The 24,604-nt window shown below is 40.3% G+C and overlaps 1 protein-coding gene across 13 annotated transcripts in view; it reads right to left on the reverse strand.

The window, feature by feature from the left end:
* Positions 1-24,604, reverse strand: part of TBC1D32 (TBC1 domain family member 32) — a 180,188-nt gene that overhangs the window by 81,951 nt on the left and 73,633 nt on the right. For 12 of the 13 annotated variants that reach the window (XR_012158036.1, XM_073337176.1, XM_073337184.1 and 9 more), the window contains 3 exons: positions 6,157-6,279; positions 4,075-4,201; positions 3,033-3,126 (listed from right to left, as the gene is read on the reverse strand). Coding sequence is in view for 12 of the 13 variants with exons in the window: in XM_073337176.1 (XP_073193277.1) it covers positions 3,033-3,126; positions 4,075-4,201; positions 6,157-6,279 (344 nt within the window). In the remaining variant the exon portion in view is untranslated. The remainder of the gene's footprint in view (positions 1-3,032; positions 3,127-4,074; positions 4,202-6,156; positions 6,280-24,604) is intronic. The other variant, XM_073337180.1, reaches the window with a different exon arrangement.

The following is a 24,604-nucleotide window of genomic DNA, read 5'->3' on the forward strand; positions in this document are numbered from 1 at the left end:
GCCAAATGAGAGCTTCAGGAAATGGCGCCTTTTCCCACAGCTCCCATTGGCTGCGAATGGCAAACCGTGGCCACTCAGAGCTGAGGGGGCTCTGTGCCTGCAGATGCTCCATGTAAACAAAACGTCCCAACCCACCAGCGGCTTACCCTGATGGGCTGGGAGCCAAAGTTTGCCAACCCCTACTATATTTTAAAAGCTGGCGTCACACGAAACACTCAAAAGTTTTGCTAGAATTATTTTAATGCAATCTAAAGAAAAACCTGTTGTTGTCATAATAATAACTGAACAAATATGTATTCACCTTCAAAATTACAGTCAATATTTAAACCCAGTAAATCGATATTTAAAACAAGTAACTTAGAACAATATGAGACTTTAAAAAGTCTTAAAATCCTTCAAAGTCTGAATCAGTCTCTGATTCACCAAATAGTTCATTAAACTCAGCTTCAGTCACAGCTGCACCTGCACTGTCACCGGAGATGTCGGCAGTTTCATCTTCAGACTCACATTCCTTCTCATCATCAGCCTCTGTTGTGTCATCATCAAATATGGCATCAACTTCTGATCCGTCAAGTGCATTGCTGATACAGCATTTCCTAAATGATTTTTCTTATCATTTTAGAGGGAATGGACACCCACACGTCCTTGATCCACTGGGCAACCAGACTGATTTCGGGCTTTATAAGATTCCCGCCTTTTGTCAACTTCACCATGCCTGAGCACATCCATTCAGATCACATTTTGCGTAGCCTGTCTTTAAAGGGTTTGTTCAGGCAGACATCAAGCGGCTGTAGAACTGAAGTTAAGCCTCCAGGTATTACAGCCAAAGCAGTTTTCATATTTTTGGCCACATTTTTCACCTCATCCGTCTTGTGTGCCCTGAACAGGTCTCAAATGATCATAGCAGGTTTCTTGAAAAGTGCTCCTGGTCTCTTATTCCACACTTTTTCCAGCCATTCAATAGTCCGACTTTCATCCATCCACCCCTTTTCGTGTGCACCAGCAGGAAATTTCATGTTTTTAGGCAAGGTTTTTCTTTTAAAAACAACAACAGGAGGGAGCTTTGATCCATTTGCCAAACACGATAAAACCACCGGAAAATGGATTTTTTCGTGGCCAATGGTTTTAATTAAAACTGTTTTTTCACCAACACCAGTTACTGTTCTGTTGCTCGGAAGATCGAATGTAATCGGTGTTTCATCCATATTTCCTATTTGTGACAGTTCAAATGCATATTCCTTTCGATATTTTATAATAAACCTTTGGAAAGATTCGATTTTTTCTTCCAGATCTCTCAGCAGCTTTTGCTCTATCTTTGTTCACTGAAGAAGACAGAGACTATGACGGTTCATGAAGCAAGTACACCAACCTGCTGATACGACAAACACTGATGGCTTTACTGACTCGTATTTGTCATCTTTCGACATTTGCAGAGCACGCAGACGAATTCCAGTGCTAGTGACAATGTACCCATTTTGTTGACATTCAACAACCCAATTACTGAGATCTTTCTCCAGCTCAGGAAACGAAGTGCACCTCGTTGGACATTTTTTCTTCCTCCTTGGCATGTCTTTTAGTGTTGTTTTATTTTTTCGACATTCTCTTATTTGCTTCTCATTGATACAGAATTCACGAGCAGCAGCAGCAGCACAATTGTTGTTTGCTTCGGCATATTCAACAACTTTAAATTTGAATGCTGCGTGATAAGCAGACCTTTTTCTTTTGATTTCACCGTTGTTCATTTTAAATACTAGTATGAAAATAGATTATTATTATTGTAGTTATAGATTTTGTAGGACTTTATATAGGAATGTCACCTTCTTTATCACTGTCAAATTATTATTGTTCTTTGTTTATTTCAAAGCAGCCCTGTAGATTGGCATGTCTGTGGGGATAACAGGCTATTTCAATTTTATTAGCGATTCCATCGATTCTGCATGTTATATTTTCACATTGGCTCAAGACCTATGAGGTCCACTGGTAGAAACGCATGAAGAGATCAAATTACACAGTAGCGGTGCTATAGTACTATCATTCATTGTATTTTTCTGATTGGCTTGTAAGGCATAGCATTTTGTAAAATGCATGGGTCAAATGTTATGCAGATCTGCAGCACTGCTCTTTTAGTATTCCTTTCAAACCAATCTAGTCCACTAAACAAAGCCTTTGCAACTTTAAAAGGCTGCAGTATTGACATCAATAAATGGGTCGGCAAACTTTGGCTCCCGGCCTGTCAGGGTAAGCCGCTGATGGGTCAGGATGTTTTGTTTACCTGGAGCGTCTCACCGTTCCCAGCCAATGGGAGCTGCGGGAAGTGGCGCATCAGTTCCCACAGCTCCCATTGGCTGGGAACGGTGAACAGCGGCCACAGGGAACTGAGGGACTCCATGCTTGCAGATGCTCCAGGTAAACAAAATGACAATGTATTAGATATTCAATTCAATAATTTCATAGAGTTTAAAATCATCAAATTTTGGTGTAGACCCATTTATAAGCTGACCCCCACTCTTTGATGCGTCACTTTTTCATTCACCAAGTTCTAGTGTACTGTGTGCTCAATATAAAACCTTAAAATGGTTTCTGTATATACTTTGTCTAGATGAATCTACAACAGACTACTCACTTTGCATATATTCCACACTGATTCTCAATGCAAGAAACAACTGTTATAAACACTGTCTATTTCACACACTACCAAGCTCTGAAAACAGAGACCTAAATAAAAAAAACAGTACACAAGAAATCCTATAGCTTAAGCATATTGTTTTACTCCAGCTGCCAGACAAGATGATATGTTTATGTCTCATGTGTCTCCCACATGAGATTAGCCAAAAGGGTAATCTTGACATTCGCACAAGAAATGGATTACTAAGCAGAGCAACACAACTAAAAAAAAATTAACCCATTTGGCCACAAATGGTTCCAAAAATATAAATCCCAGGTTATTTATAAAATTTCATTCTGAGAAAAGAATGAAAATAAACTGACATAAGATGTTTGTTTGGCATCTGAACTATTAATATATTTAGTACCTTGTCTAAAATCAGCTTTCCTAGGAGCTTCCGAAAGATAGCACCTTGGCAAGGGGTAGGATGAAAACATTGGCCAGGGATATGGATCAGTGCCCTAGAAAAAAGAACCAGAACAAAGTGATATTAGGAGGTAAATTAATAGCAGTTTACCCAACTCGTCCACAGGTAAAGTTTGCTTATTGTATAATTAATCTCCAACAGATTTGTCAGAATTATTGACACTACAATTTAATTGTATAATTTTCTATAATTAAAAGAAAAAGTAATACAAAATCCAGTACGTATATGAGCCAGAAGGTTTAACCAACTTGCTCTGGTAACTACTGTTAACAATTTTGAATTTAATATTTTTTCATTGAAAGGAAAATTATAGCTTTCAAAAGAAATACTGTATTTCCAATTTTATATATTGATCTAGTTGTCTTTTCTGTGCTGACAGTAATTTCCATCTTCTCCTTATGAGTGACAGTCAGTAGAAAACCATAGCACTTAACAAAAGAACCTGCTTAACAAATACTGCACTGTGAGAATACCGATGAGAGATACAAGTATTTGGTAGTGCAGATGAAAAGCAAGCAGGGTAAAATCATAGGCATATATTTGACATGGCAGTTCCAGCTTGGCCAACGGGGCCTCGCATGGGGGGCAAATTACGTACCTGCCCAAGGCTTGCAGTTTCGGGGGGAACGCACCCCCCATGTCCCTCCCAAACTATGCCCATAGGTAAAAAAACATCTGATAAAAGGAAGATGTTACAGATAGAAATCTATTAAAGAATTTAAAAAAATCACTCCCACAGTTAGAGAAACAGATTTTTAATAAAAAAAAAAAAGATATTACCTGAGCACTTAGTAGCCCACTGACACTAGAAATAACATCTTTGCTAAGCAAATCTCTTTTCCTGCAATGGAAAACGTTAACACTCTTGATGTGCAGACAGTTGTCTTTTGATACTAAATAATATTTATATTGTGAATTAGCAGCAGGAATACTTAAGACCTAGAACCAGCACAAGAACAATTGTTAAACTTTTCCCTCTAACCTTATTTAGTACTCTTTGAGGCAAAATCCGTTCCACTGGTCCTCCTGTAAGATTTATCCTAACAAGAACATGGTTTCTCTCTACCGATAGACCATCAATTATAAAATTTCTGAAAAAACAAAACAAACTTGATTTACCATTGAGTGCTGCTCTTAGAAAATATGCAAGGATGCTAATAATTCTAGGGACTCACTATGATTATAGAGCTAGATTGTAACTAGGACTACATACTTGTGTAAGGAAAAATCTACATAATAAGATTCCAGGATCATCACTCTAAGCCTAGAATGTCTGTTGAGTCAGACTGAAGCATCAGCTACAAGCATGGTTGAGAGCTCTTTTTGTTCAGAATATCCTAAGGTTCAATCATCGCTGGGCTCTGCAGTTCATGTCTTTTTTTTTTTAAAGTTCTCAGCCATTTTGACTTTATGAATTATACTTACGTGACAGAAAGGTATGTATCTATTCCTTGCCAAGAGTCCCAGATCATTGTGATATCAGAGGTAACTCAATAAATCAACACCTTAAAGCTAATTTGCATGCAACAATTTCATTGGCTGTATGTGGGAGATTGCACAGATGGTGGATTACTTGTCCCAACTGCCACACGTAAAGCACCCACCCACACAACAAAACCAGCATTCACTATAACCCCAAACACACATAACCCCTCATGACAGTATACACCCCTCATTTGCAACTCATACACATCAACACAAATCTCCCAGCACAGCCCTCCAGAGACAAATCAACACAACCAGCACACAGGATAACACCAAACACACATAGAACTGCACTGTACACCCCACCCTGCAGTGCAACAATTCTCTTTCACCACCCACAAAAATCAGCAGAAAACTACCAGCCAACACACATTCCCCAGCCCTCAGACATACTTACCATAAAACCATAAACCTGAGTAGCAAAGTCATTCTGACTTCACGAATTACACCCGTGCCACAGCATGGGCTTTCAGCTACTAGTAGGGCAGTAAAAACAACTCTCACATCCCTAAGATGGCTAAAGGAACCTGGGGTCTTGGGTATGTAGCAATAAGTAGGCTCTGCATGCCTACTTCCCACCTGAGGCAGATGAGAAGTGGGTGGGTTGGGATGGAGAATTTGGGGGACCCTTAGTTACACCTGCTAATTCAGTGGCTAGAGCACCTGAGCCCAACTAGGGGGTTTAAAATTTGCTGCTGACATAGGCCAGAAGCAAATTACTACTCCAGGAGCAAAGAAAAGTGTGGAGGGCATAGTGATTCAGAGCTTACATGTCACTCCTTGCTCAAGACTGTGCCTAAAGTCACAATCTAACCCAAAGTAAATTTGTTTTAGAAAGGAAAAGCACTTTCACTTTTCATATACAGAGTCTGCTATAAGAACAGTGTGTAGCCATTATTTAGAAAGATAATGGGCCCAATCCTCACTTGGTATAAATCAGCAATATACACCAGTTGAGGATCTAGGCTGTACTATTAGAGTCTCAGCTCTATACCGATCACGTTTGTAAACACTGTGACAAGTTCTTAATGTGCAACATACTGAGAGAGCTAAAGAACAAACTGACTTCTAATTTCACGCTATGCTGTGTGGAGCTGCACTGCAGGCCTCTTTAAGGAGAACGTGGTCTATTTACACAAGATAATTTTACTTTTGTAATTAGCAATTAGAAGTCATAAGAGGAAGAGAGAGAGCTGAGGTTACAAAGAGGAAAATTCAAGGTATATTTATTTGTACATCAGACCTTTATAAGGGTCCTTTAATAACACAACTCGACCATCACATTTACATCTGAAAATGTTGTGCCTACTATTATTACAAGTAGCCTTTAGGATTACTGTATATTAAAGAGACTAAAGACAAAATATTTCCCTTTTTTTTCAGTTTGTTAATTTTGCATTTTTTTATTATTAAAGATTAAGGCCTCAATCTTGCAAGCATGCATTTAAATAATTTTATATATGTTAGGAGTCTAGTTTATTTCAATAGGAGTATTTATATGAATAAAGCTATTCAAATGTGTAAGTACTTGCTGGACTGAGTCTAAAATAACATCATATTTATATTGATCATTTCTTACCCAGGTCCTTCAGAAGTTTCTATGATGTTCTCCTTCTGGGCATTTAGAAGCACTTGTGATACTTTATATTGAGACTCTAAAAGTAGAAGTGTATCTAGATCACAGCACAGCACACTTAACAACCTGTAGAAGGACACATATTGAAATTACAGCATGATTTAGGAATCTGTTAATACAGACTAACGCAGACCAGAATAAACATGAGATCTCAAAGTAAAAAAAAAAGTGCTTTAAGACGAAAGGTGCTGGAACTAGGAGTGCTGGGGGAGCGGCAGCACTCCCTGGTTTGAAGTGGTTTCCGTCATTGACAGGGTTTACAGGTTTGTTTTAATGGCTTTCAGCACCCTCATTCTAAAAATTGTTCCAGTAACTATGCTTTAAGAAACCCAGACAGAACTAAGAGACAAAGCATTGCTTTGTATCCCGTTAGTAGACATTCTGCTTGCTCAGGGTTATGCAACTAGAGACTAGCTCCCAATAGATTTTTAATTTATAATGAACAACTGTAAAAAAACATTCACAAACATATGCTGGTCAGCTTAGTCTGCTGACTGCACCTCACAGAAAACAAACATGATGTGGAATTAATAAAACAACCAATACTCTGAAATGTCAAGAAATGATACAACACTAAGTTGCTGATGTAACTTCTAATTAAGTTCTGTTGAAAAAGTCAAGATAAAAAAGCCACAAATTTATATTCCCTACTGTAAGTACTCTACTGTTTAGTCAAATTTGATGCAAAGATCAAAGGCAACAAAAGATTTAGCATGCAATTAAAACAATGCATCTCTTATTTTTTATATCAGAACATTTTGGTAGGTAAAGGTAATAATTTCCAGAACACATGACAGCAAGCTAAATACAATTTTATTTTACAACATCAGGCCGAATTCACAATGATAATGCTCTCTTTCTAGCTTGACGTTACCTGTTGTAGAATCTGAGGTATCGCCAGGTTAATATATGAAGTACTGAAATTGTAAACTTTTTTGTATTTTTTGCATAAATCTGGTTACTGTAAATCACATCAAAAATTATTTAATCGAAAGTGCCCTATTTATGGAAAAATATACCAGTAAAATTCTTGTTGCTGCTTTCATTCTTTTATTGTAGAAGTAAAACACATCATGAATAACATCTGATTAGCATTACATTTTGCATTCACATAATATCTGCTGTAACCTAGGGAATACATATTACTTGACATTTGTATCTGTTAGTCAGTGTTCTCAATGTTTCTATTGAAAACAGGAAAAAATCCGGAGCCATACTCACAATAATTTAATACCTGCATATTCAAGTGATCATAACTAAGGAATGCATAACCAAAATGACTATTTTTAACTCAGATCTGCTTAATTTACATCCTATTTAAATTGTATTTCTATTTATTTTCTATTAACTTGTGCCTATCTATGAGATCAGAGGTTCATTCTTAGCACTTTTCTAAAGCACAAAAGCAGCAACATCTGGACTGTAATATTTCATGTGTTTAAAATAGCCAAGTTAGAAAAAGAACACTTCAACTGTTATAAAGATGTTGAGCTGAATTTAGCCCAGAATGGACGGTGGCTTTCACCAGTATATAACCTAACTGAACTCCCCATTAGAGAAAAATCTACCAGGAATGGAGTTTGATAGTATACATCAATCATAACAGCCCCGCTTGTGGGCAGGAGAGAGTAACAGCCCATAAAGTGAGCAGATCTGGCCCAGGAAAGAGAATGGCATTGTGCTGATTCAGAACATCCCATGAATAATCTCCACTGCGGCATTCATCCGGAACTTGGCTATATTACAAAAGATTAGCCGTTAAAAAGATCAAATTAAACAATATACACTTCAAACTAACATTCCCCTCCTCTACCTCTCAAGTTGGAGTCAGAGGTGGTCTGTGTTAGTGGCAGGAGCAAGAGTCAGACCTAGTGGATCGCACGAACAGGGATTTCCCTAACACCCCCCACCCTCCCCAGTTTTGTGAACTAGTTACATGCAGTGTTGCCAATTTAGTGATTGTTTGGAAATCTGAATTGAAACTGGAACAGTAATACACACTTTAAAAGCATATAAAGTATATGATAAAATACATGCATCTGAAAAAGTATAATAGATTTGAACAGTATGAACACAGACTAGCTTCCTTATACAGCCCTTGTTTTTTGTGACAATGTCAAGCGCATTCACCTTGGTGATGTTGACCAACCTAATAATTTCAAACTATGATTTGTAAGCGAAGTCAAAATGAGCTCTCCCTGACAGCTAGTAATGAGCTGTGGGGGAAAGGCTTCAGGACCAGATTGTATTTGCATTCACACCAAATCTACCTAGGTATCCAGCAAACAGGGCTACATTGCCCAAGTGACAGATTTTGGCTAGGGTTGGGTTACAAATCACTTGAATGCGGGGTGATAGGGGGGAATGAAATGTTGTCGTTCTTATTGTGTGAGTAAAGGGCAGTAGAACTGTACTCAGCCTCTGCTGATTGAGGGCACCAAGAGAGAGGGTGGGGACAAATGTTTTGCTTGATGGTTTGCCTGAGTCACAAGCGCTATTTGACATGCCCCTCTCCACTGTTTAAAGACAAAGCTGATTAGGCTCCACAGATAGTCTTTTGGTTTGTTAAGTGACCACTACAGCTGAAATCTCTGATAATCAGGCCTAAGTGCTTAGACCTGCTGTGGGACAGTGTTTCTGTGGAAGAGACGGCCCAGACTGCACTAGCAGCGAGGTTCCCCCACTGAGAGCTGAACATCCGCGGCATCTGTGACATCTTAGAGGAGTTAAATGCTTGTAAATTGAACCCCAAACAGATGTCTGCTTGTGCATTCGATGGAGCTACAAACTTCTCTGGAAGACATAGCGGACAAGCTTTGCTCAGAGAAAAGCGTAACCCTAGTCTCTCTTATACACACTGTAGAGGCCATCTACTCCAGCTAGCGCTAGTACAAGCTGCAGAATCTTCAAGAGACATAAAAAAGTAATTAAATTTGTGGCTTTTTTATACTCTTTTTTTTTCAGCAAGAGTCCAAAAGGACTGAACATTTTGGAAACAAATAGAAGATACACTGGGATTGAAGTTCAAATGAGTCCAACTTGGGAAAACCTGCTGGCTTTCTCATTAGTGATTCTTGGCAGTTGTCTGAAAATTACTGCAACCATTATTATTGGCTTTGGAAAATATCCACCAAGATAGAACAGATCTAAGTAGTGAGGCTGGTGGACTACTTTTGTTATTAAGTTCAGAGAAGACTATCACCATTCTCTCTCTTGTAAGTCTACTGTTGAAATCACTTGGGTCATTAAACAATGTGATCCAGGCATCTGCTACAACTGTAGTAGATCTTTGTCCAGAAATAGAAGTTATCCTTGGATCAATCAGAGATATCCATTGAAAATGTACTGGAAGAAGCAAAAAGACTTCAGTCCAGAAGTTGACTAATGAAGGTACTTATATTGACTCCATAAGTGAAGAGGACGAGAACTGTTTGTTAAGCCAGCTGAAAAAGTACATAGACTTGATTCTTACAAATCCACAATAGAGATTTCTGGATTCTATTCAACCTCCACGTAGCTTTTACAGATGCCTGTCTTATAAAACACCTACAGTTGAGTGGACTCAGGCATTACCAGCAATGGGGATGATATGTGATCAGGACAGAATAGAGAATTTTGAACACAGAGTGGAATATCATATGACAAATAAATGAAGATTTGACTTCAACTTCATCATTACTAGTGGTTTGACCCAATCTTTGTGCTATGTTTCCTGGGATGAAAGTAGGAATTCATCTCTTGCTAATCCCAGTCACAACAGCTACAGTTGAGCATATTTTTTCCTCGTTGAATAGAATTTTTTGTTCTAAAAGAAGTCGCCTTCTGCCTGATCATGAGCATATTATGAAGGACTGGAAGTAACCGACACACAAGAAGACACCAAAGAGTGCAAAATTACAACAAGAAACCAAGATGCATGTAGAAGTAGTGCTTCATAGTAGGCTTGAGTAGCCAGCTTTAATTTTTGTGATGATTTTAAAACATGAGTTAAATCTAATAAAATAGTCATGAAACATTTTTCAGTTTTTACTATGGTGCCATACAGCCCACCTTTGCCCTCGCAGTCTCAGCCCTCATCGGCCCTCACCTGCCCCTGGATATTCCAACACCCCCCCTAATTTCAATTCCTGGGGAAAACACTGCACAGGAGTAAGAACCAGGAATCAGAACCAGAGCCAGAGTCGAAATACCAGAGCCAAGGGTCAATACAGAGTCAGAACCAGTAATAGGAACGGGGGTCAGAACTAGATTACCTGAAGTCAGGGAAGGAAGGAGCAGGGCTGGTTCCAAGGCAGGAACGAGGCTGGGAGAGGACTGGAAAAAAGGCTGGGTGCAGGGCAGGGTCTAGGCCACATCAGGACAGAAGCAAGACAGTAGCAGGCTTGGAGTGCGGCAAGCACAGGGAAGCAAAGAATCCACAAGTGTGTGCTTTTAGCAGCCAGAGAGCTACTGCTGCTACTGGGCGTAAGAACCAGCCAATCAGGCAGGGTGGTCTGCCAGGCAGCTTAGCTGATTTGTAAGGCTGTCAGGAGATGGAGTACCAGCAGGGCCTTACTCCTGATAGAAGGTGCAACAATTTGGGGAATCTGTCTGTACAACTCATGAATTCTGTGTGAGATTAACAACTCTCTCTCTCTTTACCAAGCTGCAAACTCCATTTTGAATGTACAGCCTTTTGCCTCACCTGTTTTCCTTTTATCTCCATGCTGAACTAAAATTCCAAGCACTAGTGATACAGAGCTGACAACAGAAGGTTGTTAAATTGGGATGATCCTCTATTCAAATACAATCATACTAGACAACACGCTGGTGAGCTAGAGTGAGAAGCATTGCATTCAGAATGGGTTTTTTTCCCATAAGATCTGTAATTTCTGTGCTTTATTTGATTAGTAAAGATCAATAGTGTGTTAGAATCCTGTGCAAAGGCTGTCTGCGTGTGTTAGTGTGTGTTATGTGCTACACCTACCATATGTCCTTGAAGAGTTAATCTGTGACCTCAGAGTGCTCACACAGCTGGTATGCTGACAGTGGATGTGTTTAAACTATGCGGGATTCTGAGTGTTCAGAACTAGTCCCAGGTGTTAGGCAGTTGCATCTCGGGGTCTAAACTCAGGAGGGGGACGCTATATAGAGGATCTGCACCCTGACACTGTGCTCAGAGACCCCCAGGCCAGGAGCACTGCCTGGATTCTATTAACTACTGGAATAATTTAGGAAGGACCATGGTAGATTTTCCATCCATGGCAATTTTTAAATCTAGTTTGGATTAAAAAAAAAAAAAGATATGCTCTAGTTCAAGGAATTATTTTGGGAAAGTTGTATTAGCCGTGTTATACAGAAGGTCAGACTAGATGATCACAATTATCTCTTCTTGCCCTGGGATCTATTAATATTTGTAATATTTTGTCTCATATCTAGCGTAATGTATACCAATTTCTCCCTATGTAGTAGCTCCTTACTCCTAATGTAGCTTATGTATGAGTTAAGCACATGCTTAAGTACTATCCTGAATAAAAAAAGGCATTAGCATTAATGTTTTACTGAGAACCCTAACTTTTGCAATTATTATCTTTTCGCTAAAAATCTCATTGTTTTGTTTGTTTTTAACTGGAAAAGTATATTTCCCTTTTCCTCCAGCCTCACTCAAAACTGCATTAGCAGTAGACTCCTACTGATATTTTGGCATGTACTATACCAGAGGTTCTCAAACTGTGGTCCGAGCTCCATTCAGGCGGTCTGCGGATAGTGCCCTCTAAGGCGCGTGCCAGGGTGGCCACACACGAGAGAATGAAGGGCCAACCACCTAATTAATGGAGCCACACAGGCGCTGCCACATTAATTAGGTGCCTCGACCCTGGAGAAGATGCACATGTAAGGTGAGGTTGTGGCCTTGGGGGGAATAGGGAGTATGTGGGGTGAGAAGCGGAGGTGGGGGGAATTTGGGACATGCAGGGCTGCAGCAGCCAGAGAAAAGAGGGCTGCTGGGGAGAGATGACCCTCCTTCCCAGCCTCAGCTCTGTGGCTGCTGTGGCAGGGGAGAGACCCCCCTCCTTCCCAGCCCCAGAGTGGAGGCTGCAGCGGCAGGGGAGAGAGGGCACACCCATCGCATTAGAAAGGTAAGACTACTGATATTAAAATATGAGTTGTGTGCTTTTATTTGTAGAACAAAAGAACGTGAATTATTATTAAGGGTTTTTTTATATAGTGCTTTTATCCGAAAGCAATAGTTAGCTAATGGTACAAACAACATTTGGAAAGATCATTAAAGTGGTCCGCCGAGACTCTCAGCAATTTTCAAGTGGTCCACGAAAAAAAAAAGTTTGAGAACCATTGTACTTATACACATCAAAAAGTTTCACAAAATACTCAATTATATGCACAAAAGTACAGTATCATTCTTACAGTATCATTCTTTAGAAGGCATAATTCATTTCCACAATTGTTGTGTAAACCAATTAGTGACTTTTAATATGTAAACCACTTTTTTTTAACCTATCAGCATATTTAGTAGCATAGAGGTTTTATATTGGATTTACTCATAAAATTTGCCCTTCAAGACAAATGCTACTTTGTTAATGTATTCCAAGTATGAATGCAGACATGCTGAGGATATCAATACTTATATCTGATGTTTTATAAAGATTTATTGAACCAAAAGAAACAAGAAAATCATATTTGTATTTCTTTAGCTACTCCTTTGAAATATTTGTGCTATGAAAGTTATTACCTTGGATTACTTATGAGTAATCAAAGACATTTTATTGTAATGCATTCAACATCAATGCTATATCAAAATCACTTTTTATGTACAGGTTTGCTTATATTTATTAGGAACTTATTGGAATTCCTTTGACAATTTGCTTTGAAGGTTGTCAGAGTCAAAAGCAACCAAGACTACAGTAACTTTGTGTATAAGAGATTGTAACCTATTCACCAAAACAAATGGCTACATCCAAAATTGTTAATTGACATTCTGTAAAGACATGGAAATGTTCTGGACTCAGAGCAGAAGAATCTGCCTCTGAAATTTGTGAGGTGGCCACTTGGTCATCTCCTTATATTTTGATCTGCCATTGTATCTGTTTCTCTTCTGCTGACGTTTGTTGGCTATTAGATGTTGCAAAAGCTACTATCAGGCAAGCTCACTCCTCTGACTCTCTGCTCTCAACATCTGTTTTCTATAATTGTCACTTTGTAGGATGGGAGAAGAGGGAATGAACAAGGGGAATGAGTAACAAGGGATAAGTAATTCTGTTTGTTGCATCTTCTCTCTTCCCAGCCTATATCACGTCTCTCTCTACTTGGAAGCGTTTCTTGGTTTATTTTTTCCCCTTAATTTCTCATCCATTACTTTGGTCTGGAAATGTTTAACTTGAAAGGAAATTGGTAGATAGGTTCTTTATATACTAGTTTTGACTGATGGAGCTTTTGCCTTATTGCTTGCTGTGGTGACCCAGCCAGGCTAGACTATGCTAACTGTGAGAGACAAAGGCAAAGCCAAAAAGGGATAATTTTAAATGTTTAAAATTTTATAAGGGAAACCCACAAAATTGTATCAGGAGCATCAATAATATTGAATATTACCAAAGACTTACTAGTTATAATAATAAACTATAGGTTACCCAACCTTTGTGAGCTTGTACATGCAGTGCAGTTAGTGCCAAATGCATTGCTAGTAACAAGAACGAGAGAGATTACTTAACAATATACTGTGCTACTTCAGAGAAGAATTAACTTTTCCTCTCCTTGGCTGTAAGCCCAGCTCTACTCTTGCTATCCTGTTCTTTATTTCTCTTTGGCTTCACTGTTCCCATGTCTGAACTTCTTTGAATCAAGTTTATCCGCAAGTGGGGCTTCTTCTCCTAGTGGGTCCTCACTTGTCCATTAGACACCTTTGAACTGTACTCCTTCAATAGATGTTCAAACAGTCACTCTCTCTACTCATTTACTGTAGGTCATTTGTGGGTGGGCTTCTCATTTACTATTGGATCGGTTTTCATCTAACGCAGCTTTTTGAGCAATTCCCCTTTTCACCAATTATAATTCCTTTCAGATTTTTCCCTTTATACACTCTCCCCAGTATATCTGTAGATTTTATTTCCCTCTACTTCCTTTCTCTAACAGTGCCTGCTCACATACCTAGGTCTATTTTTTCTACTTCTCTGAACCTGAAACCTTTCCTATTTTCCTTCCTTCCTCCTTCTCACTTCCCAGTCCTCTACTTTTATCCTCCTGTTCTTCTTTTATTTTATTGCGTCCTCTCCTACCCAGGCACCAGGTTGCATCCGATGAAGTGAGCTGTAGCTCACGAAAGCTTATGCTCAAATAAATTGGTTAGTCTCTAAGGTGCCACAAGTACTCCTTTTCTTTTTGCGAATACAGACTAACAGGGCTGCTACTCTGAAACCAGGCACCAGTGTACATGCTACCTCTGCATCTACATTCTTCTCCTTGTCTAACAGATTTTATTTCAACTGCCCCTTCAGGTGGAATCCAAGCACCCTCCCCAGCTTGAGCTCCCCTCTTGTTGGCTCCCTCTCTCCCCAAGATAGCATTCTGTGATGCTGAATCACAGCTGCAGCAGGTGCTAATGCCAGGGTGCGGGTTACTACAATGCTATCTATAATTACTGTTGCTAGCTAAAATGGGAGAAGAAGGAACTATGACAAACAGAATTACTGGTGAATAATTTTCCCATATGAAATCTAGCTTGTCAGTTTTGTTCACTGGCCCTTCATTTAATTTTTTTCTCATCTGAAAAACAAAATTGGAAGTACAGTCAGATTACTTAAAACTTGGCTTGATTTATTAAATGAGGTTATCCAAGACAGCTATACAGATAGCCAGTTTATAAAATAGTAGCTTGACTTTTTTTGTCTAATTTGATTAAGTATCAACAAATGTGACTTGGAAGGATTAAGTAAAGCAACAAGATTTTAAATAGTATTTGCCCTGTTAAGGATTACATTAACCCTCAGGGTCACTTGTGATATGAAAGAAGCAGCCATCTATAGTTCATTAATTGAAAAGCTGCATTATCACAATATGTCATATCTTTGAAAGTCTTATAAAATTGCCCCAGAATGTATTTTGCTTTTTTTAAAAAAATGCAACTATGCTTTACTTTCTAGACAGAAAACACATTTACAATAATAACCAGAATATCTGACAGTAAATAAACAAAATACTAATTAGGAATTGTTGAATATTAACTGGGATTTGGTGGCAATAAAACCAAGGCATTAGAAAGATTCCTTTGCTTTCAGAAGACGGGATTCCAATCTAGTGATCTTAAAATGGGGTTGAGAGAGGGAAGAAGTACCTTCTCCAGGAGATTGTTCTTCTCTTCCTGGACCATAAGAAAGACCCTCTATGGGTGCACCATAGATCCCAAGGATGCAAGTAATGGGTCAGGAGACGCCACAGTCTATGGCCCTCTTTCCTTCCCAGAGACATAGTTATGCCTAAGTAAATGTAAGTTCACATGTATTTTGCAAAGCATGAGGGTAATTGACCAATAGCATCACAGGATTCTTTGTAGGAGTAGGCATTTTGGCCCCAGTTAATCAAATTTTGGCAATCGTAAGAGTTATCAGACCCAACAGCCACTCTTACTGGCTGACTGTCAACCTGTTTAAAAATGGAGATAATTGGATTGGCCATTTAGTGCTGCTGGTGTATCTGCATGTTTGCAGAACAGGGCCGGGGGAGAATATCTGAAACTAATGAGAGAATTCATGATTCAGCAATGAAAAACAAGGTCTGCAAATGGAAAGGAATATATTACAAACATTTAAAAATGAAAAATTACATATGGAAACTACTTTATATGGAAAAGTGTCCCTTTGGTTTAAACTGAATCACTTTTAATTTTTATAAAGGTAAAAATCAATAATTTTAAAATTTGCTGATAAGCGTAATGTAAGAGGCATTGTATTAAAAGAAAAAAAAAAGGCCAACTTAAATAGTATACTGACCTGACAGAGGAATGTGGAAGGTTGAAGGCTTCCCTCTTATAGAACAAATTAATTAAAATTCCCTTCGTTGCATTTCAGACATTAGTTCACACATTTAGTTAATTAACAATATATATACTACAGGTACAAATGGGTGAACAAATTCTTTAAAATGCTACTATTATGCCCCTGTCATTAAGAGGCAATTGTGGATACAGAAAGAGTGAATATTACAGTGCAAAAGAACAGAGAATCATCTTTAAAGCACAACTGAAAAGCACGTTACAGTGTTTAGTCTTTGGATCTCCTAAACCCTCAAAGAGATATCACATTTGTAACGTTTGTCTAACAAATGTATGTCTGCACATCTCATAGCTTCTGTGGAATTTGGTGCATTCTTTTGAATTTCAAATAGATTGAACTAGATGAAATGCTGACTAACACATACTACTCTGCGACATATTTCAATAGGCTGCTTGATTTTCAGATAGATGTACACTATAAGCCGTTAAAGATCCCATTCCTAAATCTTTTTCCTGACTTGTTCTATAGACCATTGGAAATATAGATATATGAGATACATTTCTGTATTATTCTGCATTCTTGCCACCAAAAAAGAAATGAATGAAAAGGAAAAAGCATATTAACCATGGTGTATTCTATGACAACCTAATTATATATATATATGATTGGTGTATTCTATGACAATATAAAATTAGGTTGTCATAGAATACACAATGGTTATATATATCTGGACCCAGGGAAAAGAAGCCCTTGAGGAATTCCACCATTATTTCAACAATTTCCATCCCACCATCAACCTCAGCATGGACCAGTCCACACAAGAGATTCATTTCCTGGACACAACGGTGCTAATAAGAGATGGTCACATAACCACCACCCTATACCGGAAACCTACTGACCGCTATGCTTACCTACATGCCTCCAGCTTTCATCCAGACCACACCACACGATCCATTGTCTATAGCCAAGTTCTATAATACAGCCACATTTGCTCCAACCCCTCAGACAGAGACAAACACCTATAAGATCTCTATCAAGGCTTTCTTAAAACTACAATACCCATCTGCTGAAGTGAAGAAACAGATTGACAGAGCCAGAAGAGTACCCAGAAGTTACCTACTACAGGACAGGCCCAACAAAGAAAATAACAGAACGCCACTAGCCATCGCCTTCAGCCCCCAACTAAAACCTCTCCAACGCATCATCAAGGATCTACAACCTATCCTGAAGGATGACCCATCACTCTCACAGATCTTGGGAGACAGGCCAGTCCTTGCTTACAGACAGCCCCCTAACCTGACACCCCCTAACCTGACACCATCATAGTGCTTAATCACATCAGCCACACTATCAGAGGCTCGTTCACCTGCACATCTACCAATGTGATATATGTCATCATGCGCCAGCAATGCCCTTCTGCCATGTACATTGGTCAAACTGGACAGTCTCCACGTAAAAGAATAAATGGACACAGATCAGACGTCAAGAATTATAACATTCAAAAACCAGTTGGAGAACACTTCAATCTCTTTGGTCACTCGATTACAGACCTAAAAGTGGCAATTCTTCAACAAAAAAATTTCAAAAACAGACTCCAACGAGAGACTGCTGAATTGGAATTAATTTGCAAACTGGATACAATTAACTTAGGCTTGAATAAAGACTGGGAGTGAATGGGTCATTACACAAAGTAAAACTATTTCCCCATGTTTATTTCCCCCCCCACCCCCCCATTCCTCACACATTCTTGTCAACTGCTGGAAATGGCCCACCTTGATTATCACTACAAAAGGTTTGTTTTTTTCCTCTCCTGCTGGTAATAGCTCACCTTACCTGATCACTCTCGTTACAGTGTGTATGGTAACACCCACTGTTTCATGTTCTCTGTGTATATAAAATCTCCCCACTGTATTTTCTACTGCATGCATCCGATGAAGTGAGCTGTAGCTCACGAAAGCTTATGCTCAAAAAAAATGGTTAGTCTCTAAGGTGTCACAAGTACTCCTTTTCTTTTTGCTAATATACTGTAACATTCAAAGTATTGACTGTCCAAACTTGGAAATAACTAATTCCTCTTTTCACTGTAGATCCATACTCTTGGGAAAGATATTCCTAAACATGTGAATTTTGAAACAAACTTTAATAGTTTTCTAGAATTCCATATAAACATAACTGTGCCTAAAGGGGAAAAAATGTATATAGGGCACTGTAACTGTAAGGAGAGCTCACTCACTTTGTGCAACAACTGGAGTTTTTCAAGATGCATGTCGCTGTGGTGCTTCACTTCAGGTGTGCATGTGCCCTGCATCTTTGACTGGAAAATTTTGGTAGCAGTGCCCATTCAGCACATCCTTGTGACCCATACTGAGGCTATATGGGATTGAGCACGTGAATGGCCCTCTTTTCTTTCTCTACCACAAAGTCCTACAGAGGAAACTCTGAAGCAGAGGGGAAGGAAGGCAGGTAGTGGAGCACTCATAAGGACAGAGATCTCAAAGAAATCCAGTTACTGCACAAGGTGAGTAACAGCTCCATCTTCTTCGAGTAGTGCCCCTGTGGGTACTCCACTTCAGGTGACTCCCTAAGTAATAACCCCCTGTCAAGGTTCCTCCCCCACTCTGAACTCTAGGGTACAGATGTGGGGACCTGCATGAAAAACCTCCTAAGCTTATCTTTACCAGCTTAGGTCAAAACTTCCCCAAGGTACAAAATATTGCACCCTTTGTCCTTGGATTGGCCGCTACCACCACCAAACTAATACTGGTTACTGGGGAAGAGCTGTTTGGACGTGTCTTTCCCCCCAAAATACTTCCCAAAACCTTGCACCCCACTTCCTGGACAAGGTTTGGTAAAAAGCCTCACCAATTTGCCTAGGTGACTACAGACCCAGACCCTTGGACCTTAAGAACAATGAACAATCCTCCCAACACTTGCACCCCCCCTTTCCTGGGAAATGTTGGATAAAAAGACTCACCAATTTGCATAGGTGACTACAGACCCAACCCTTGGATCTGAGAACAATGAAAAAGCATTCAGTTTCTTACAAGAAGACTTTTAATAAAAATAGAAGTAAATAGAAATAAAGAAATCCCCCCTGTAAAATCAGGATGGTAGATATCTTACAGGGTAATTAGATTCAAAAACATAGAGAACCCCTCTAGGCAAAACCTTAAGTTACAAAAAAGATACACAGACAGAAATAGTTATTCTATTCAGCACAATTCTTTTCTCAGCCATTTAAAGAAATCATAATCTAACACATACCTAGCTAGATTACTTACTAAAAGTTCTAAGACTCCATTCCTGGTCTATCCCCTGCAGAAACCAGCATATAGACAGACACACAGACCCTTTGTTTCTCTCCCTCCTCCCAGCTTTTGAAAGTATCTTGTCTCCTCATTGGTCATTTTGGTCAGGTGCCAGCGAGGTTACCTTTAGCTTCTTAACTCTTTACAGGTGAGAGGAGCTTTCCCCTGGCCAGGAGGGATTTCAAAGGGGTTTACCCTTCCCTTTATATTTATGACACCCCCTTAAGGAGGTGGTAGATTCGGGAAAGAGTCCAGCGCTGAAGAGAACTATGTTGCCTACTGCAGCATTCAATCTAGCAGCATGAACCAAAGTGCAATGGCTGAAAAAAGTATGCACCAAAGTCCACATTGCAAGTTTACAAATCTCAGCAACTGGAATGTCCTTGAATAGGGCTACAGAGGTAGACTGTGATCTAGTAGAATGTGCACTCCCTCGTAGGGGAAATTGAGCATCAGACAAACCATAGCAAGTCATAATACATCGAAAGATCCCTTTAGAGAGTCTGTGTGTAGAGATAATGGATCCCCTAGACCTAACCACAAGAGAAACAAAATGTCTAGGGGACTTCCTGAATGGTCTGGTTCTGTCCAAGTAAAAGGCCAATGCCCTCTAAACATCTAGTGTATGGAAGGTAGTGTTCTCTGTAGACTGATGCAGCTTAGGAAAGAAAACTGGAAGATGAATAATCCGGTTAATATGAAACTCAGAAGAAACCTTAGGTAAAAATTTTGGATGGGGTCATAATGATACCGTCTTCTGGCAGAACATAGTAAATGTAGGGCCTATTAAATAGAGCCCCTACTAAATAGAGCCCCAATCTTTACAAACCTTCACAAAGAAGTGATGGGCACCAAAAAGGCTGTTTTCATAGACAAATTTAACAGAGAACATGTAGCTAGTGGCTCAAAAGGTTGTTTCATGAAACAATTAAGAACAAGGTTTAGATCCAAAGCGGAGCAGGCTCTCTAGCCTGCAGACAAAGGATCATAAGACCTTTCAGCAAAAAGAAAAGGAGTACTTGTGGCACTTTAAGAGACTAAGAAATTTAGTCTCTCAGGTGCCACAAGTACTCCTTTTCTTTTTGCAGATACAGACTAACACAGCTGCTACTCAAAGACCTTTCAGGAATCTCGAAGTGGTCAGATGTGTGAAAACTAAGAAACCTTCCACTGGCCAGCAGTAACTTGTTATTGACAAGTATCAGAGGGGTAGCTGTGTTTGCCGCTTTTACAGAACCAGACTAAGAGTCCTGTGGCATCTTATAGACTAAAAGATGTATTAGAGCATAAGCTTTCATGGTTGCATGCATTTTTGTCCGATGCATGTATACACCCACAAAAGCTTATGCTTCAATACGTCTGTTAGTCTATAAGGTTCCACAGGACTCTTTGCCGCTTTTGTTATTGACACTAAGTGAACGTTGACTGAACCTTGATTTGAGAGACCTGATGTTTTCAATTTCAACAGATAATCCAAGATTGTAGAAAGAGACAACTGGACAGGTGACATATGACAACAGTTGCACTAAGGATGATATCTTCTTCATTTCTGAAGGAAAGTGAGTCTTGTAGATTCCTTCCTGTTATTTAAGAGCACATACTCCTGATGAACAGGATGCCTTAAGACCCAAGAACTATTGAGGGCCCATGGTTGGAGTTGCAGAACATTCAAATTGGGGTGAAGTGTTGGACCCGCATTCTGAGACAACAGTTGAGAACTGATCGGGAGCCGCCATGGAGGGCAAGAGATGAGTCTGATGATGTAAGGAAACCAAACTTGTCTTGGTGAAGTTGGTGCGATCAAAATGGCCCAGGCTTGGTCCTACTTGATCTTGTTGAGAACCTTTAAAAGCAACAGAGTTGATAGATATGCATAAAAACCCCAACCTTTGTCCATATAATAAGAAAAAACATCTACAAGAGATTGCAGATTGAATCCTCCTTTGGAACAAAATTTTCTGCACTTCATGGTGGCTGCAGTATGACGTGGTCGACCTCTGGAAACCCCCTAATTAGGAATATTTTGTTGAGAACTTGAGAATCCCATTCATAATTTAGGGGAAAACGTCTGCTGAAGTTGTCTGCCATGGTGTATTGCATACCCGAGAAATAAGAAGCTGAAATGACTATCTGGTTGGCAATGCACCAATTCCAAAGCTTAACTGCTTCAGTGCAGAGCAACAGGGAAGAAGAAGTTACTCACCTTGTGCAGTAACGATGGTTCTTTAAGATATGTGTCTCTATGGGTGCTCCACTGTAGGTGTGCTTGCTTCCCTGAGCTGCTGATTGGAGAATTTTGGACAGCACATGCACTACCTCTCCTCGTGCCCTGCCACGAAGTTAGCCAATGCACGTGGGCTAACCCCCCCCCAGCTCCTTGTCTACCGCAGAGTCATAGACAAGAACTCTGAAGTAGAGGGGAGGAGGGTGGGCTGTGAATCACCCAGAGGGACACACATCTCTAAGAACCACTGTTAGTGCACAAGGTGAGTAACTTCTTTTTTTTTCCCCGAGTAGTGTCCCTAAGAGGGCTCCCCTGTAGGTGACTTCTGATCAGTATCCCTACTGGAGGGCTGGGGCTTTGGAGTTTGGTCAGTTACAGATGACAGTACTGTGGAGCCAAAGATCACATCGGATCACATAGTGTTCTGTGAAGGTATGGACTGACATCCATGTTGCCGCTCTACAGATTTCTCACATGGGGACATTCTTGAAGAAAGCAATGGTGAGGAGATCGACCTCATGGAGTGTGCACAAATCCTATTTGGAGGGATCACTCTTATGCAGTTTGAGACCCATTCGGAGAGAGTCTCTGGGCTGAAACTGCTGAGCCCTTGGATCTTTCCGCAATAGAGAGGAAAAGTTTAGGAGACTTCCTGAAAGCCTTTGTCCTATCCAGGTAAAAGGTTAGGGCTCTCTTTACATCTAGTGCATGTAATATAGCCTTCCTATTCTCTCGGTGAAGCTTGGGGTAGAAGGCTAGAAGATGAATCAATTGGTTCATGTGGAATGGGGAGGTTACCTGAGGGATGAATTTGGATGTGGCCTGAGAGTAACCTTGTCCTGAAAGAATATTGTGTAAGGAGGACGTGCCATCAGAGCTGCTCTTTCTCCTATTCTCCTAGCCAAGGTGATTGCTATCAGGAAGGCTGTTTTCACTGAGAGATGTGTAAGCGAACAGGTGGCCATAAGTTTGAAGGGAGGCCTAGTCAGGCCTCTCAATACCAGGTTTAGGTCCCATGTGGGGATAGGAAGTCGGGGTTGTGGGGAAAGGTTAACTCTATCCGTGAGGAATCTTTTAGTGGTCGGGTGTGATAGCATTAAGTATCCCTCTACTTGTTGGGGAGGGCGGCTTCAGCTGCTTGGTGGACGCTGAGAGATAGTCCCAATCTTTTTAGGGTCAGTATATAGTTAAGGATCTTTGGCAGAGCCATGGATTTTGGGGAGATTTTCTGGGAAGTTCACCAAATCTGGAACCTGGACCATTTTTGCAAGCAAGTATGGCAGGTTGAGGACAGTGTGATCTCATGGGCGATACACCAATTCTATAGTCTCATCACTTCCACACAGAGGGAGGGTGACCTGGCTCCCCCTTGTCAGTTTATGTAGTATATACATGCCATATGGTCTGTAAGGACTCTAGAGTGTGATCCCTTGATTAGTGAAAGGAAATGGGCACTGCCCTTAGCTCGAGGAGGTTGATATGAAGGGATATCTCCATTGATGACCACCTGCCTGGTGTTCTGAGGTTGTTTAGACTCCATCCTATGAGCGTTGTGTTGGTAGTGAAAAGCAATGATGTGGGGGAGGGGGTTGTGAAAAGGGGATCCCCCTACAAACATTGGCTGGGTCTTTCCACCAGTCAAAGAAGTTTTTGATCCTGTGGATAGTGACAGAGTTGTCTAGTCTGCACTCTGTTGCTGTTTGGTCTGTAAATTGAGCTGAACTACATATTTCTTATTTACTGCTGTGCCCGCTGCTATATGCCGAGGGTCCTACCAAATTACCAGCCATTTAAAACATGTCATGGACTGTGAAATCTGGTCTTTTTTTGTACTTTTACCCTAATACAGATTTCAAGGGGGAGACCAGCATTTCTCAAACAGGAGGTCCTGACCCAAAAGGGGTTGAGGGTGAGGGGGTTGCAAGGTTATTGTAAGGGTGTCATGGTATTGCCACCCTTCTGCGCTGTCTTCAGAGCTGGGGGGACAGAGAGTGGTGACTGCTGCCTGAGGGCCCAGCTCTGAAGACACCGGTGCAGAAGTAAGCGTAGCAACAACATACCATGCCGTCCTTACTTCTGTGCTGCTGCTGGCAGTAAGCATAACCTTCAGAGCTGGGGTATTCGATGGTCAACTGCACCTCTTTGGGGAAGCCCAAAAAGTGTAATTATGACATATGCCGCATAACCACCACTGTGGAGATGGACTGGGCTGCTGTATCAGCTGTGTTGAGAGCAGACTGTAGCACTGGCTTGGCCACTAGCTAGTATATCTTTTGTGCTCTCGCTCTCTATGAGTAAAGTGTGATTGGTTTAGAATTCCTTTTGCAAAGTCAGTCTTCTTGGTTCATAAGAACATAAGAATGGCCATGCTGGGCCAGAATAAAGGTCCATCTAGCCCAGTATCCTGTCTTCTGACAGGATCCAATGCCATGTGCCCCAGAGGGAATGAACAGAACAGGTAATCATCAAGTGATCCATTTCCTGTTGCTCATTCCCAGCTTCTGGCAAACAGAAGCTAGGGACATCATCCCTGCCCATTCTGGCTAACAGCAATTGATGGACCTATCCTCCATGAATTTATCTAGTTCTTTTTTGAACCCTGTTATAATCTTGGCCTTCACAACATCTTCTGGCAAAGAGTCCCACAGGTTGACTGTGCATTGTGTGAAGAAATACTTCCTTTTGTTGCTTTAAACCTGCTGCCTATTAATTTCATTTGGTAATCAGGCTGAAAAGTCCCAGTCTTATTAATCTCTCCTCATACAGAAGCCGTTCCATACCCCTAATCGTTTTTGTTGCCCTTTTCTGAACCTTTTCCAATTCCAAATATATCTTTTTTGAGATGAGGCGACCACATCTGCACGCAGTTTCAAGATGTG

The sequence above is a fragment of the Lepidochelys kempii genome, chromosome 3 (genome assembly GCF_965140265.1).
Source record: "Lepidochelys kempii isolate rLepKem1 chromosome 3, rLepKem1.hap2, whole genome shotgun sequence".
NCBI classification, from domain to species: domain Eukaryota; kingdom Metazoa; phylum Chordata; order Testudines; family Cheloniidae; genus Lepidochelys; species Lepidochelys kempii.